This window comes from Pan troglodytes, chromosome 10, assembly GCF_028858775.2.
Source record: "Pan troglodytes isolate AG18354 chromosome 10, NHGRI_mPanTro3-v2.0_pri, whole genome shotgun sequence".
NCBI lineage: Eukaryota > Metazoa > Chordata > Mammalia > Primates > Hominidae > Pan > Pan troglodytes.
Window position 1 is genome coordinate 53,644,907 of NC_072408.2, and position 18,197 is coordinate 53,663,103.

The 18,197-nt window shown below is 38.2% G+C and overlaps 1 protein-coding gene across 5 annotated transcripts in view; it reads left to right on the forward strand.

Moving 5' to 3' along the window:
• Window positions 1-18,197, forward strand: part of YAF2 (YY1 associated factor 2) — a 76,733-nt gene that overhangs the window by 34,396 nt on the left and 24,140 nt on the right. Inside the window, exon 3 of one of the 5 annotated variants that reach the window (XM_063785771.1) lies at window positions 2,107-2,206. The exons of the other annotated variants lie outside the window; for them this stretch is intronic. Within the exon in view, the coding sequence (XP_063641841.1) occupies window positions 2,107-2,206 (100 nt within the window). The remainder of the gene's footprint in view (window positions 1-2,106; window positions 2,207-18,197) is intronic. 5 annotated transcript variants of the gene reach the window in all.

Below are 18,197 nucleotides of genomic sequence, written 5' to 3' on the forward strand. Positions count from 1 at the left end.
GAGCTATCAATTTTCACCCATTAGATTGCAAAGCTTAGGATGGGATGTTACTCATACAGTTGAAAATGTGCATACTCTGTTATCTAGCAGTTGATTACTATTCAAGGTATTAGTCTAGAGAAACTTGAACAGTTGCCCAAGGAGGAATGTACATGGATATTCATTTGGAAAAAATAATCTAAATGCCTGTCAGTAGGAAGGCATGGATAAATAAGATATAGAATAGTTATACAATGGAGAATTACCTAGATCTATATTTAGGCTATTATCATTAATTAGTATTTATTTCAACTTAAGAAACTCCTTGTACTTTCTATGTCCAGGTTCTGTATTGTTTTAAGCCCTTTATGAATCTTAACTGTTGTAATCCTCATGAAAAGTCAGAAAGAGGTACTATCATTATCTTCATTTTGCGTATGGGAATACTGAAATATAGAGGGGTAAATAACCTACTCACTCTCATAGCTAGTAAATAGCAGAGCCAAGATTTGAAGTTAGGATTTGAACCTAAGTTGTCTGGCTTCAGAGTCCACTATACCATGCTACCTTTTGATGTGTATGAATATTGAGATACCTCATAAATATAAGGAAAAGTTCATTTCAGAATGATGTGTACAATGTGATCTAATTTACCCACACTTATGATAGTGGTTGCCTCTGGATGTCATTGCAAGGTGAGGGAGATACACTGATGATGGTGAAAGGAAACTAGCTTTATGGAACTGTATGCTTTTCCTTAAAGGAGATGTATATTACTGTATAGCTTTTAAAATACTTATATGGAATATAGGTATGTGCTTATTTTTGCAAAAAGAAGCACTGGAAAGATTGACCTTTGTTGTTTTAATCTTCATTTATTCTTGATACTGGTGTATAGTAGAAAAAGAGATTGGCTTGGTTCTGATGTAGTGGAGCAGCAGATAAGCACTAGGTGCTAGGGATAAGAAGGTGAATAGTTTTCAGCCTCTCTCTTTAAGGAGTTCAGCTTTACAGATAAAGAGAAAAGGAAAATAATTTTGATTCAGTTGATACATGCAAATCTGTTTTCTTCCTTGTTTCTCTATCCTTGTCACTTTCCCTCCAAATACAAATAGGAGAAGGAGGAAATGTCTTGATTTGGAGCACGGGAAGCAGGCAGTGAAATACTGATGAAGATCCCACTTCTATTATTTTACGAAACTACCAGAGTGTAAACTCTGTAATGGTCAGATGTTGTAGCTTCTTCACTATTTTGTCTCCAAAATTTAGTGTAATGCCTTTTGCTTAGTAAACTCCTAGAGATGTTTGAATGCATAACTGATGCACTTTCAGATGTCACTCTCAAATTAAAGCATCTTAACCCAAAAGTTCTCCTTAAACTATTTGAGATGTCTTCCATTGATTCCATTGGTTGTCAGGCACTAAGGTAATTTGACTGAGAACACTATATAACCTTGAATTGTTATGTGCCAAAGAACTCTGACTTGAGTAATGTTTTAATCTGTAGGAAATGTTGGGTCCCAAAAATCTATTTTATTTTTAACTGTGCTGAGTCTAATACTTTTTTTTTTAAGCTAATAGTCTTTTAATATTAGAATAGTACAGTTGGTTTTCTCAGTCAGTATTACCGTATTCTGTGTCTTTGGTTAGTGCTAGCTTGTGAAACTGTTATGTTCTGTATTTTGAAATTCTTAATTCCCTAAAACCTCATTTTCTTCAAGTTTCCTGATAGGACCATAGACTGTTTCTGGATGGTATTAGTGTTTATAATATGAGAATTCCAGTGCCTTTTGAAATCTGTTATGGTACTGCATAAAAAGTAATGGTACTATTTCATTTCATCCTAGTGAGAAAGGTGTGTGGATTTTTTGGTGGTAAATTGGAGTCCCATGTATGTGTGATCCTCCCAACAGAGTGAATTTAAATATCTAAAGATTACTGAGAAAGGATAAAGTTGAATAAATCATAGTGAACAATGTTTATGTCACTTTTTAAAGTTTTAACACTTGTAATTGAGTAAATCCTGAAACAAAGTATATTATTATGTTTGATGGATTTAAACTATTGGTCAAATCCTGTTCCATGTGTACATAGTGTTTCTTTCTTACTCTGTAACCCTTTTGCCAGAGATAACAGGAAGAGAGCCTGGTTACCATTTGGTGGAACAATCCTGCTGGCTCAAGCCTCTGCCTAGAAATTTGGGTCATTCTCTTTTTTGGACAGTCTGGTAAGCTGTCACTGTTTTTCACCTTAAAATCATCTTGTTGAAGATGTACCCAAGAGGAAATTAATACTAAAGGAACAAACAATATTAAATTCAACAAAAATGTTAAAATAGTCACATGAAATTAAACACAGCTAGTTTAGAATTGCACTGTAAAGTCTTTTTTTCATATGAAGTATTCAAAATCAGGGTATATTTTACATTTACAGCACATCTTAACTTGAACTAGCCACATTTAAGTGCTCAGTACCCACATGTAGTTGCTGTATTGAACAGCACAGACTTAGAGCATTTGAGAAAACTTTGGTGTTATGTAATTCTGCTGTTACTCTTCAATAAAGGTGCCTCAGCTGTCTTTTCTTCTTTTATTGCTTCACTTGTTCGTGGGCTCTTATCTTAACTATTAATCAATTGTAGTCTGAAACCCGGCTATCCATTTCGGAATTTTACAGAGCATTTAGGGCTTTCCATAAGTGTTCCCTGATACCTAGATCTACTTAATTTCTTTAGATAAAATGTGATGTTTCATTCTGATAAACTTTTGTTTTGTTTTGAAACAGGGTCTCGCTCTATTGCCCAGGCTGGAGTGCAGTGGTGCGATCTCAGCTCACTGCAACCTGCGCTTCTTGGACTCAAGCAATTCTTGCACCTCAGCCTCCCAGGTAGCTGGGATTACAGGTGTCAGCCATCAACACTTGGCCAATTTTTGTATTTTTTTTGTAGAGACAGAGTTTCACCATGTTGCTCAGGCTGGTCTCAAACTCCTGAGCTCAAAGTGATCCACCTGCCTCAGCCTTCCAAAGTGCTGGGATTATAGGCATGAGCCACTGTGCCTGGCTTCATTCTGATAAGTTTTTAATCAGAATATCAGCTCTGATAAAAAGCAGAACCCTCTATGAGGGCTAGAGTAGGTAGGATTATAATTATCATCATCTCCCTAAGGAAAGGCCACTAACTTCTCCTTTTTTGCTTTAAAGTCATTACTCTGAACCAGAAAGATTCCTTACATGATGACTTATTTTTTTTATAAGGTGAGGCCCAACATTTCACTCTATGGGGATTGGATATGCTTTCCCTAGATACTAATTGCTTAGAGGTTTTCAAATTAACTGAATTTTTTTTTAACTTTTTTTCCTAGTAGATACTATTTGAGAGTGAACATATTGCAAAGTAGAACCATATCTAGTTTGGTATACCAAGGTATAACATATGTGACTTAATATTTTGGTAGTCTGTTGCTTTCATCTGTCCTAGATGAGGGACAGTTTAGAAGATTATTTTCAGTAATTGAGTTTATAACTTCTAATACTAGTTATCCATGTATCCCAATAGCAGCCAAATTTTCTATAATTTATTTCAAATCCTCTCAGACTTTACTCTTGTAAGGTAAGATTAATTGGAGTCTGATTATATAAATGTCAAGATTGTGAGGTTTTTCGGGTTACATGTTTTCTTATGTTGATTATTGTTTAATTTCTACACCCATTCTGAGTGTCTAGTTTTTCTCAGCCTACCTCTTTGTTACACCACCTCTATTCCAGCGGAATCTCACATGCAATTTTAGTTCTTCCCAACCCTGTTATCCGGGCATACATATTATTATTGGGCATTTCCCTACATAGTTAGTGCAGCGTTTAGCTGTTACTTACCCCTGAGAATATAGTGTGGAATTAGCAGTGGCAGGATATGGAATTAGCAATAAAGTTCCTGGCTTGGAGTTGAAGTGAAGCAAAGAATATTCTTCTTATTCTCCCATCCACTGTGATCACACATTCTATTTAACTTCATTGCCCCTAGCTAGGTGAAAGCTGATAGCTGCTAATTGTGGTCACTGGGGTGTTGGACAAATTTTTGAGTTAGAGGAGGGTTCATAGCCAAAGGAAGAACACCAGTCTAGAAAGAACACTGGGCAGCACGCAGTGACTGCTAACAAGCTAACAACTTGCTAAACAGCAGGCTGGGGTTAGAGCAAAGGAGCACTGTAATAATTTTCTTACTTGTATTTTCTGCGCTCTGGTTTGTTCTATCTGTTGTCATGACACTAATTTTCGAAAAAATTCCCCTTTTAAGCTCATCACTAAAAATTTACTGAGGACAATGAAATGTGAAGTACTTTCTGAGAAGTGAACAAAACAGACACTGCCTTCTCAGGTGGTGGTTACTTGAGAACCCTCCTTAAATCTTTAGTAACTCTCCATTCCTGTTTAAATCTTCACTGCCTTGAGGTCCCAGTCAGACTCATCAGCTTTGTCTTTGAGCTTCAGCAGGATCAAATGACTGGTGGTATCGGTTTGCTCATAGTCTTGTTTTGTTTAGACCATTCAATGTTAGCCTGCACCATGTTTCAAAGAAATTTAATGGCTATCATTAAAAAATCAAGAGCTTTCACTTGGAATTTTGTATTTCCAACTTCTTTTTTAAAAAGAAAGATGTAGCAACACTTTGTTCATTGCAACAGTTTGCACCATTTAGTTGGGGCTTTTGCTTTCCACAGTCCTTGTTGCCTCTTGGGTTTTTCTTACCCCTGGTCCTCTTTATTCCTTTTTATTACTTATTTAGTCTCTGTAGATAATTCAACTTGCAACTCTTGTTCTAGATAATCTGGTCCCTCACTACTATAAACTTTATTTATTTTCTTTATTATGAAACTTCTGGCATAGCCAAAGGGACATCTTCTTTAACATGGTCCACACTTCTTAACATGGCTTGCAAATCATTTCATGTACTGGTTCCTGTTTATTTCTTCAGCCTTACCTCTTTCCATTCACCTGTATAAAGTCATGTCCCAGCCATATTTGCCACCCACTTATAGGTGATGTGCTCTGTTCTTTCTGGCCTTTACACACACTCTAATCTCTGGATGCTGTTTTGCCTGTCCTCCCGCTCTTTTTTTTTTTTTTTTTTCCAGATGGATTCTTGCTCTGTCGCCCAGGCTGGAGTGCAGTGGCGCGATCTCGGCTCACCTTACTGCAACCTCCACCTCTTGGGCTCAAGCAATTCTTCTGCTTCAGCCTCCTGAGTTGCTGGGATTACAGGCATGTGCCACCACACCCTGCTAATTTTTGTGTCTTTAGTAGAGATGGGGTTTCACCATGTTGGCCAGGCTGGTCTCCAACTCCTGACCTCAGGTGATCCACCCACCTCGGCCTCCCAAAGTGCTGGGATTACAGGTATGAGCCACTGTGCCTGGCCTGTCCTCCCATTCTCTGTCTCTGCCCCCGCAACTCCTGCCTTCCACTCTTCCCCACCACCAGTTTAGTTAATTTCTATTCATTTCAATTCTTAATTTAGGTGTTAATATCCTTCAGAAAGCCTTCTGTGCTCCCGTAGGATCTGCTTAGGTACCCATCCTCTGTATTTCCATAGCTGCCTGAATTTAACCCAGTCTCAACACACCATGACTGGTTCGATGGTCTATTCTCTACAGTGTTCTGTAGCCTTTTTGAGGGCAGAACTGTGTCTTCACCTTTGATTTCTAATGCCCATCATAAAATAGGTACATTGTAAATATTTATTGAGTGGATGACTCATTTCTCTAAGCTCTTTTAATAATCATTAATTCTGAGCCTATGTGGTTTCTATTTTACGGAATATTGTTTTCATCCTTTCAACTCTTGTTCATCCTCTAAGCTTGTACTAGGGGACTGTCCCTTACAAGATACTTTTTTCCCTGGCCTGTTTCAGTATCTACTTACCTTTTCCTTCTTTAAATTCTGGCAATACTTTTTAGAAATCTTGTTTTAGTATTTGGCATTTGTTTCCTGTATGTTACTTTAAATTGAAGTTATATTTAATGCCACAATTTCATTCTTAAGATATTAAAATTTGTCCATAACCTGTGCTTTACGTGATAGTATATTGCCAGCCAAAATAATATATCCATTGATTAGATCGATTCATGAGTCAAACCTTTATTACTTTCTTGGATATTGTTCCTCATTTACAGAGAACTTGGACATCTAGCCAGGAGTTTTTCTCTCTCTCTCTAGATTTCTTTATCCATTTTGTACTTCTCCCATAATAGTACTTAGTGGATGTACTTTAATTGCTTGTGTATATTTCTTGTTTCTCATGCTGAACTGTAAGGGCTGAAACCGTATCTATCATATTAAAACTACCTGTTGGTATAATATTTTAACTAATATTGGAGTTTAGAAGATCTTGATGTTCCATGTATACATGTTTGATGTATGTCTATAAAGTGTTGTCAGTAAGCTAGGCGTGATCATCTCATTTATTTACATGTGAACTATTAGTTACACAGCTTCATTTGTGTGTCTTCTATACATCTCAAACTTATGCAAAATTGAACTTATGTATGTTTGCATGTTTTTACCAGAATGTATATTTCATGAGGGGATATTTCCATATACCTGTAATGTAGGGCCTGGACCATAGGTAGTATTTAGTAAATGTTTATTAAGTGAGTGAGTAACTGTACAACACCAAAAAATTTTTATGTTACTGATTTAGAATATTATAGGACATAATTAGATATATAAGAATGGCTTAGATTTATTTATTTATTTATTGTGCAGTGGCACAATCTCAGCTCACTGAAACCTCTGCTTCCTGGTTTCAGGTGATTCTCCTGCCTCCACCTCCTGAGTAGCTGGGATTACAGGCGCTTGCCACCACACCTGGCTGATTTTTGTTTTTTTAGTAGAGACGGGTTTTCACCGTGTTGGCCAGACTGGTCTCGAACTCCTGACCTCAGGTGATCTGCCTGTCTCAGCCTCCCGAACTGTTAGGATTACAGGCGTGAGCCATCCTGCCTGGCCGGCTTAGATTTATTTTACTTCACAACTTGTATCATAGAGCTTGCAAGGCTGGAGGTTGCTCTGGGTGAGTGAGTGAGTAGTGAATGAATGTGAAGGAAGGCCTAGGAAATTACCGTATGCCACTGTAGATTTTATAAACACTGTACACTTAGGCTACACTAAATTTATTTTAAAAATTTTATTTCTTCAGCAATAAATTAACCTTAGCTTAATGTAATGTTTTTACTTTATAAGCTTAGTATTAATTTTTTTAACGTTTTCACTCTTTTGTAGTGACACTTAGCTTAAAATGCAAACTCATTATACAACAGTACAAAAATACAGGTATTTTCTTTCTTTATATCCTTATTCTGTGTGCTTTCTCCATTCAAAAATTTTTTTACTTTATTACTTTTTAAACTGTTTGTTAAAAATGAAGACACAGACACATACATTAGCCTAGGCATACAGAGTCAGGTCCATAAATATCACTGTCTTCTTCCTCTGCCTTGTCCCACTGGAAGGTCTTCAGGAGTAATAACATGCATGGAGCCGTCATCTGCTGTGATAACAATGGCTGGTCAGACATGGTGGCTCATGCGTGTAATCATAGCATTTTGGGAGGCCGATGCAGGCAGATCACTTGAGCCCAGGAGTTGGAAACCAGCCTGGGCAACAGGGCAAAACCCTGTCTCTACAAAAATACAAAAAAATTAGCTGGGTGTTCATGCATCTGTAGTCCTAGCTACTCAGGAGGCTGAGGTGGGAGGATCACTTGAGCCCAGGAGGTCAAGGCAGCTGCAGTGAACAATGATCACACCGTTGGATTCTAGCCTGAGTGACAGAGTGAGATCCTGTCTCAACAAAAACCAAAAACAACAATGCCTTCAGGAATACCTCCTGAGGGCCTGCCTGAGGTTGTTTAAAGTTATAAATACAAGGAATACACTCTGAAATAGCAATAAAAAATATAGTAAATACATAAACTAGTAACAGTCATTTATTATCATTGTCAAGTTTTATGGACTATACATAATTGCATGTGCTATTTTTTTTTTTTTTTGAGAGGGAGTCTCATTCACTCTGTCGCCTAGGCTGGGGTGCAGCAGCGCAATCTTGGTTCACTGCAGCCTCCGCCTCCCCAGTTCAAGTGATCCGCCTGCCTCAGCCTCCCGAGTAGGTGGGATTACAGGCATGCACCACCACACCCGGCTAATTTTTGTATTTTTAGGAGAGACAGGGTTTCACCATGTTGGCCAGGCTGGTCTCAAACTCCTGGCCTCTAGTGATCTGCCCCCCCTCAGCCACCCAAAGTGCTGGGATTACAGGTGTGAGCCACCGTGCCCGGCCGGTAGGTGCTATACTTTTATATGACAGGCAGCACAATAGGTTTGTTTATATCAGCATCACTGCAAACACATGAGTACTATGTGATGTTATGACAGCTACTTCACTAGGTGATAAGTATTTGTCAGCTTCATTATCTTAGGGAACCAGTGTCACATATGTGGTTTGTTGTTGACCAAAATGTTGTTATGCGACGTGTGACTATATGCTTAAAAGTAACTTTGCAAAGAACTAGAAGTAAACTATGTAACTCCAAAATTGGGTAGGGGAAGAGGAAAACTGATAGTACTACCTTGACCAAAATCTTTAAATCCATTCACTTCTATCTCTACCATTTGTCAGCTACCCTAAGCCACCATCTCTTTTCTGGGCTACTCTAATAGTGTACTACTTAGTCTCTCCAATTCCATATGTGTTTTAAAAATTAAAATATAATGGAAGTCACTTACATCCTTAAAAGTATTTCAAGATACTTATTGTACCTAGAATAAAATCCAAGTTGTGTTGTTTTGTTTTGTTTTGTTTGAGACAGAGTCTCACTGTGTTGCCCAGGCTAGAGTGCAGTGGCACGATCACAGCTCACTGCAGCCTTGACCTCCCAGGCTCAAGTGATCCTATCACCTCAGCCTCCTGAGTAGGTGGGTTCACAGGTGTGTGCCACCATGCCCAACTAATTTTTGTGTGTGTGTGTGGACATGAGGTCTTGCTGTGTTGCCCAGGCTGGTCTTGATCTCCTGGGCTCAGGAGATCCTCCTGCCTCAGCTTCCCAAACTGTTGGGATTACAGGCATGTGCCACGATGCTCAGCCAAAATCTAGGTTCTTTAACATGGCTCATAAAGCCCTTCTTGGCCTGGTCTGCCTATCTCTCAAGTTTTATCTCATGTAATTTTTCTCCTTATTCAGTATTCTCCAGCCTTACTAAATTTCTTTCAGTTTCTATAACACTCTTTGTATTATTTAAATCTAATTGTATTTTTTTTTTTTTTTGAGATGGAGTCTTGCTCTGTTGCCCAGGCTGGAGTGCAGAGGCACGATCTTGGGTCACTGCGGCCTCCTCCTCCTGGGTTCAAGTGAGCACGTCTGGCTAATTTTTGTATTTTTAGTAGAGATGGGGTTTCACCATGTTGACCAGGCTGGTCTTTTGAACACTCCTGACCTCAAATGATCCTCCTACCTCAGCCTCCCAAACTGCTGGGATTACAGGCATGAGCCACTGTGCGTGGCCAAATCTTTCTTGATTCTTATTCACCCCCACTCCTGTTAAAACCTCTCATGGTATTGGGCAGGGTGGGGAAAAATGAACACCACAGTTTGTAATTATATATATGTAGCTAATTTTTTTTGTTACCATTGTATTCCTAACACTAAGCGTGATGCTTGGCACATAGTAGGTGCTCAGTGTAAAATAAGTGTATAGCAAAAGAAGGAAAACAAGGAAAAATTCAGAGAAAACATGAAAACCAGACCAAACATGCTTGTTAAAAGTATAAAGGCCCCATGATATAGCTTAGCTATTAAGCAAGATTTACATTAGATTAAATACAAAGCCCACCTATACACTTAGTGTTTAGAAACACACTAGAACAAAATTACTAGGGGGATTGGAAATAAATGGATGGTCAAAACAAGATACTAGGCAAATATAAGCAAAAAAAAAAGTCAGTGGATTCATATTATTAGAAAAAGTTGAATTAAAAGCAGTAGACATCAGGTGAGAAAAAGAGACACTGATAATCTAGGGTATAGTTTCTAATATAAAGAGGGCCACAGATCTTTACCTTTTAAAGATGAAGCACAAAAGTGTTTAGAGTGAAAACGATATAAATTCAGGGAAGAAGAGAGAGACAGTAATGGGAGTACTTTAAACATTAACAGCAATGGTAGACTTTAAAAACATTTTTCAGTCCTTGCTGCATCAAAGTGATAAAGAAATATGATATAAAGAATCTGAGTCATATAATTTGCCTGTCTGATATATAAGGCTGATGTAATAAATATATCATTCTGTTGTTGTAAAGAGAAAAAAATACTTTTAAAATTCCCCTCAGAACATTTTTTAAAATAGGTTATATTTTTAAACATTGTTAAGTAGGTTACATTGTATTATAAAGAAAGCTGAAAAAAAACTAAAAAGTAGAAATATTATTAACCACATACTCTACAATGAAATTTTAGGTTAATAACAAAAGGGAGAGCCAGAAACCAAACCTTTCCAAATCCCAAAACAAAAACCTCAATTACTTGAATTTAAAAATGTAAAATTATTGTCCCTGAAAAAAGAAAAAACTTAAGTCAAAGGTCTAAAGATACTGCAAACTGGCAACTGTAGTAGAAAATAATTACAATAAAAATGAAAGACATGAATAACATACAGGATACAAATAAAATTATTTCTAAGAATTTCGTTACTAGAAAATGAAAACAAACACTCAACAAAAGAATTTAATACAAGAATAACAAAATAAACCTAAGGAAAGCTGGAAAAAGTAATTGGTGAAGATAAGGAATAGTAAATAATGGATTAGAAAACAGAAAAAATAGTTAAGTAAAACAGAACTTGTCCTTTAAAAGTAAGACTAGCTAGCAATCTTTTTTTAACAAAGGGAGAAAGTACAAAAAGCAAAACTAGGATTATGAAAAAGAAGTAACTATAGATATAAACAGTATTAACAATTCTTTTTCATTTTATTGTTTATTTTTTTGAGACGGTTGCACTCACTCTGTTGCCCAGGGTGGAGTGCCATGGTGCTGTCACAGCTCACTGCACCTTCTGCTTCCCAGGCTCAAGAGATCATCCTTCCTCAACTTCCAAAGTAGCTAGGACTACAGGCTCATGCCACCATGCCCAGCTCATTTCTAAAATTTTTTGTAGAGATGTGGTCTTGCTGTGTTGCCCAGGCTGGAATCAAACTCCTGGCTTCAAGTAATCCTTTGGCCTTAGCCTCTCAAAGTGCTGGGATTACAGACGTAAGCCACCACATCCAGCAAAAACAATCTTAATAAAACGACAAAAGTAAATTGTTATGGCATTGTATAATATATTAAAACAGCATATTTTGATTACAATTTGTCTTCAACCCTTTCAGAATTAAACGTAGCTGCTTTTGCTATTTAGAAAGTATATGCTGTAGTGAATACATACGCTATTGACTTGTTTTCTTGTGCTGATCATTTTTATGTGAATTATTAACAAAATGTGCTTGTCTTAGAGTAATTTTCTTCTGATACATGTTATCTGTAGCATACACCATCAATTGGTACTTATGAAACCCCATCTAATGTTAGTATTAATACTAATTTAATTAATTAATACTAATTAATACTAATCAGAAATGTAAGATTTCCTAAGATTTTGTATTTGCTGCAAAAAAGGCATATACTATATGTTTTATCTATAATGTATGTATCATAAACATCAGATACATATAGACAATATATGTGTGTGTACCTATGCACAGTCACATACACATATACACAAGTCTAACTGGCAAACTTTCACATTTCTGCTACTGTGCATCATCATGCTCTCAGGCCCCTAATGGTTCTCCTTGCTTCCAGTCTGTCCCTGATGCCCTTGCATTGTCATCGTTGTGGATTTGAAAATGGATTCAGTGTTTTAAACCTTTAATTATAGTACATTTCAAATATCTGCAAAAACAGAGTAGCATTAAAAAATCCTAATAAAGATTGAACTTGTAATAGATAACTGCCTGTTCTTTCTGATTCAAATCCCAGGCTCCAGACCAGTTAATATATCAATCAGAATTCTCCATATCCTGCCTCTAACTTGCCTTTCCAGCTTTATCTCTTGTTATAATCTCAGTATGCAGTTGTAGTTGATTATTTACTAGTAGGTTTTCTGAAAAAGATTTGGAAATTTTATACATCTTCTTGAGATGGTGACTTTGCTCATAGTGCTCTCTCTACCTTAATTGCCCTGCTTTTCAGCTCCATCTGTTGAAATTCTACACACACTCTAGGCTCAGTTTAAAAATCATCTCTACAGGAAGGCTTTCCTGACACATTTCCACTCTGATTCTCCCAGTTGTAGGTATAGTCTCAGCATTACCTACTTCTCATATTTATTGAACAAATACTTGAAAGTATACTACGTTCTGAGTCATTACTGGATTCATCATGTCTGTTTCCCCTACCAAATTGAGACTCCATGATGAGATAAGAACCATCTATCTTCATCTTTTAGTCTCCTCTTGCATTTAGCACAGTGCCTTGCATGTAATAGAAGCTTTGAAGTGAATAGCGTCTCAACAGTGAACTTTTGCTTTTTTTTTGTAAATAGGTTATTACATAATAAAATTGTACATGTGAATACTTAGAACATTTTTTAAATTCAAAAAAAAAAAATTCTGACTGGGCACTGTGGCTCACGCCTATAATCCCAGCACTTTGGGAGGCATAGGTAGGTGGATCTACATGTGGCCACGAGTTTGAGACTAGCCTGGCAAACATGGCGAAACCCTGTCTCTACTAAAAATACAAAAATTAGTGGGCATGGTAGTGCATGCCTGTAATCCCAGCTACTCAGGAGGCTGAGGCATGAGAATTGCTTGAGCCCGAGAGGTGGAGTTTGCAGTGAGCCCAGATTGTACCACTGCACTCCAGCCTGGGTGACAGAGTAAGACTCTGTCTCTAAAAAAAAAAAAAAAAAAAAAAAAGCAAAATATATATATTTCAAAGTTCAGAGCATATAGCTAAGGACAAAGAAGATAATTAAATGATCTTAGAAACCAAGAAATAATGACAGACTAAAATATTTTTGAATACATTGATTTATTCTATTCATTTGATTAGCTCTATTCCCATTCCTCTCCCTTTTTCTCTCTTCTGTATTCCCCTTTCCCACGCCAGAAACCACTGTCTTTTCACATGTTTTTGGTAAACAGATTTATTACCTATTTTTGTGTGACAAACTACTCCAAAACATTTATTTTCTCATAGTTCCTGTGAGTCAGGAATTTGGGAGCAGCTTAGCTGGGTGGTTCTGGCTCTGGGTTTCTCCTGAGGGTGCAACTAAGATAACAGCTGAGGCTGCAGTTACCTGAAGGCTTGACTCAGCTGGAACATTTTCTTCCAAGACGGCTCATAGGGCTGCTTGAGTGTCCCCATGACATAAGAGCTGGCTTCCCCCAGAGTGAATGATCCAGGAGTAAACAGGATGAAAGTCACAGTGTCTTTTATGACTTAGCCCCAGAAATCCCACTTTGTAATTTCTGCAGTGTCCTGGTTATACAAGTCAGCCGTATTCAGTGTGGGAAGGCCAAAGGCATGAATGCAAGAGTTGTGAGCCTCAAAGAATAAGAACAAATAGTTATTATTTATTAATACTTATTTGTAAGACAATATATTAAGGTATTTTCATGCTATATATATTTTACTCCTCAGAATTACTGTTTTATAAAAGAGAAATGAGGATTTTTACGTAAGTATCAGAGTAGGATTTGAATTCAGGCAATCTGACTTCAGAGCCAAGCTCTTAAACGTTATGCCATTGTATCTCAATCTTTAGTATTCTTGGAACACAAAGAATATAGAAGCACACCACTAATTTTTGTAAGTTTAAAAAAAAAAAAGATTACATCTTCAATAATAAAAAAAGGTGGGCTGTAATCCCAGCATTTTGGGAGGCCAGGGCAGGAGGATGGCTTGAGGCCAGGAGTTTGAAACCAGCCTGGGCAACATAACAGAACCCCATCTCTACAAAAATTTTATTAAAAATTGGCTGGGCATGGTGGTGAGCACCTGTAGTACCAGTTATTTGGAAGGCTGAGGTGGGAGGATTGCTTGAGCCCAGGAGTTTGAGGTCACAGTGAACTATGATTGTGCCGCTGCACTCCAGCCTGGGTGACACAGCAAAACACTATTGGTCAGTCAATCAGTAAATAAATAGAATAATAAATAAATAAAAATATAAAATAGTAATAATAATTAGTACTTAAAATAATCATTATTCATAATAAACCAAATCTGTGAAACCAATATTGTATTATTAGGTTCTATGTAGGGCTCATGAGCTTGAACTATATATATCAAGTTCCCCATTTAGTATGTTTCATTTCCTCTCAATTTCTACTACCTCCTATGCTAATTTAAAATTATAGTTCGCTGAATTGGTGGCAAGCAATGGCTTGCTCAGATAATTCTGAATATTCATATTGAACTCGATCCAGAAATTAAGGATAATTTCCTACTGATGGGTGTTTCTTTTACCCTCAGACCCTTGATGAGCTTTGTCCCTCTAAAATGCTAACAGTTTGAATATTCCAAATTGAGGCATTGGCAAATTTAATACTAATCTGCTTCCTGGTTACTCCTAGTGGGAAAGTTAATTTCTTTTCTTTTTTTCTTTTTGAGATGGAGTCTTGCTTTTGTCACCCATGCTAGAGTGCAATGGCATGATCTCAGCTCACCGCAACCTCCACCTCCTGGGTTCGAGCGATTCTCCTTTCACAGCCTTCCAAGTAGCTTGGGATTACAGGCACCTGCCACTATGCCCAGCTAATTTTTGTATTTTTAGTAGAGACGGGGTTTCACCACGTTGGTCACGCTGATCTCAAACTCCTGACCTCAGGTGATCCACCCCTCCGCCCCCCTCAGGAAAGTTATTTTCTTGATCAACCCTTATATACCATATTTGATTTTTATTTATTTTTGTTTATTTATTTATTTATTTTAAGTTGGAGTTTTGCTCGGTCACCTAGGCTGGAGTGCCGTGACACCATCTTGACTCACTGTAACCTCCGCCTCCCAGGTTCAAGCTCCTGCCTCTGCCTCCCAAAGTTCTGGGATTACAGGCCTGAGCCACCAAGCCCAGCCTTTTTTTTTTTTTTTTTTTTTTTTTGAGACAGAGTTTGGCTCTGTTGCCCAGGCTGGAGTAGTACAGTGGCACAATCTCAGCCACTGCAACCTCCGCCTCCTGGGTTCAAGCAATTCTCTTGCCTCAGCCTCCTGAGTAGCTGGGATTATAGGCATGTACCACCATGCCTAGCTAATTTTGTATTTTAGGGGTTTCACCACGTTGGTCAGGCTGGTCTCGCACTCCTGACCTCAGATTACCCACCTGCTTCGGACTCCCCAAAGTGTTGGGATTACAGGCGTGAGCCACTGTGCCCGGCCCAGCCTGACTTTTTAAAATTAAAAAATAAATTTATTGTATTGTGCCCTATATCTAGAACATTGCAGTAAAGCAAATATCACAACAAAGCAAGTCATACGAAGTTTTTGGTTTCCTAGTTCATATAAAAGTTATGTTTACACCATTCTGTAGTTTGTTAAATGTGTAATAATAGCATTATGTCCAAAAACAACAATGTATATACCTTAATTTAAAAATATAGCTAAAAAATTCAAATGACCATCTGAGCTTTCAGCTAGTTGTAATCTTTTTGCTGGTGGAGGGTCTTGTCTTGATGTTAATGGCTGCTGAGTGATCATGTTGGTGATTGTTGAAGGTTGGGGTGGCTGTAGCAATTTTTAAAATTAAGACAATAAAGTTTTCCACATTGATTAACTCTTCCTTTCATGAAAGATTCATCTGTAGCATGCAGTGCTGTTGCATAGCATTTTACTCACAGCAAAACTTTTTTCAAAATTTAAGCCAGTCCTCTCAAGCCCTGTTGCTTCTTTATCAATTAAGTTTATGTAATATTCTAAATCCTTTGTTGTCATTTAAACTGTGTTCACAGCATCTTCACCAGGAGTAGATTCCATATCAAGAAACCACTTTGTGTGTTTATCTGTAATAAGCAACTCCTCATCTGTGAAAGCTTGGTCATGAGATTGCAGCAATTCAGTCACATCTTCTTGTTCCACTAATTCTAATTCTGTTTTTTTGTTTGTTTGTTTGTTTGTTTGCGACAAAGTCTGGCTCTGTTGCCCAGGCTGGAGTGCAGTGGCGCGATCTTGGCCCACTGCAGCCTTTGCCTCCCAGGCTCAAGCCATCCTCCTACCTCAGCTTCCCAAGTAGCTAGGTCTACAGCCGTGCGCCACCAAGCCCAGCTAATTTTTTGCATTTTTGGTAGAGACAGGGTTTCGCCATATTGGCCAGATCTGGCCTTGAACTTGTGAGCTTAAGTGATCTGCCCTCCTCGGCCTCCCAAAGTGTTGGGATTATAGGCGTAAGCCACCACACCGGCCTAATTCTAGTTCTCTTGCTATTTCTACCACATCTGCTGTTACTTCCTCCACTGAAATCTTGAACCATTCAGTCATCCATGATAATTGGCATCAACTTCCACCAAACTCCTGTTCATGTTGATATTTAGACCTCCTTCCCTGAGTCACAAATGTTCTTAATGACATCTAGAATGGCGAAGCCTTTCCAGAAGGTTTCAATCTACTTTGCCGAGATCCATCCAAGGAATCCCACTATCTGGCAGCTATAGCCTTATGAAATGTATTTCTAATACAATGAGACTTGAGGGTCGGGCGTGGTGGTTCATGCCTGTAATCCTGGCACTTTGAGAGGCTGCGGTGAGTCAATCACCTGAGGTCAGGAGTTTGAGACCAGTGCGGTCAACATGGTGAAACCCTGTCTCTACTAAAAATATAAAAATTAGCCAGGCGTGGTGGCACATGCCTGTAGTCCCAGCTACTCAGGAGACTGAGGCAGGAGAATCGCTTGAACCTGGGAGATGGAGGTTGCAGTGAGCCGAGATGGCGCCACTGCACTCCAGCCTGGGTGACAGAGCAAGACTCTGTCTCAAAAACAGTAATAATAATAATAAGACTTTAAAGTTGAAATTACTCCTGGATCCATGGGGCTGCAGAATGGATGCTGTGTTAGCAGGCATGAAAACATTAATCTCCTTGTACATGTCCCTTAGAGCTCTTGGGTGACCAGGTGCATTATTAAAGAGCAGTAATATTTTGAAAGGAATCTTTTTATCTGAGCATAGGTCTCAATAGTGAGCTTAAACAGTGAGCTAAATATTTTAAATTCAGGTCTTAACGGTGAGCTGAATATTTTAAATTCAGTACACTATGCTGTAAACAGATGTGCTATCATCCAGGCTTTGTTGTTTCATTTATAGAGCACAGGCAGAGTATATTTAGCATAATTTCAAAGGGTCTAGGAATTTTGGAATGGTCAGTGAGCATTGGCTTCACCTTAAAAGTTACCAACTGCATTAGCGCCTAACAAGAGAGTCAGCCTGTCCTTTGAAGCTTTGAATCAAGGCATTGACTTTTCGTCTCTAGCTCTGAAAGTCCTAGATGGCATCTTCTTTCAATAGAATGCTTTTTTGTCTACATTGAAAATCTGCTGTTTAGTGTAGCCACCTCTATCAACTCTCTTAGCTAGATCTTCTGTATAACTTGATGCAGTTTTTATATAAGCACTTGCTGCTTCACTTTGTAATTTTTTCATGTGAAGGTGGCTTGACTTTTCTGCAGCTTCCTCACCTCTTTCAGCCTTCATAGAATGGAATGGAGTTAGGGTCTTGCTGTGGATTAGGCTTTGGTTTAATGAAATGTTGTGACTGGTTTGATCTTCTATCCAGGCTAAAACTTTTCTCCATATCCCAGTAGTAAGGCTGTTTTGCTTCCTTATCATTTGTGTGTTCCCTGGAGTACCATTCTAAATTTCCTTCAACAGCTTTTCTTTATAGTCACATCTTAGCTAACTGGCACAAAAGGCCTAGCTTTTGGTCTGTCTCGGCTTTTGACATGCCTTCCTCACTAAGCTTAATCATTTCTAGCTTTTGATTTAAAGTGAGAGATGTATGCCTCTTCCTCGCACCTGAACAATTATTAGACACCATTGTTGAGTTATTGATTGGCCAAATTTTAATATTATTGTATCTCAGGGAAGAGGGAGGCTCAAGGAGAGGGAGAGACAGGGAACAGCTGGTCAGTGGAGCAGCCAGAA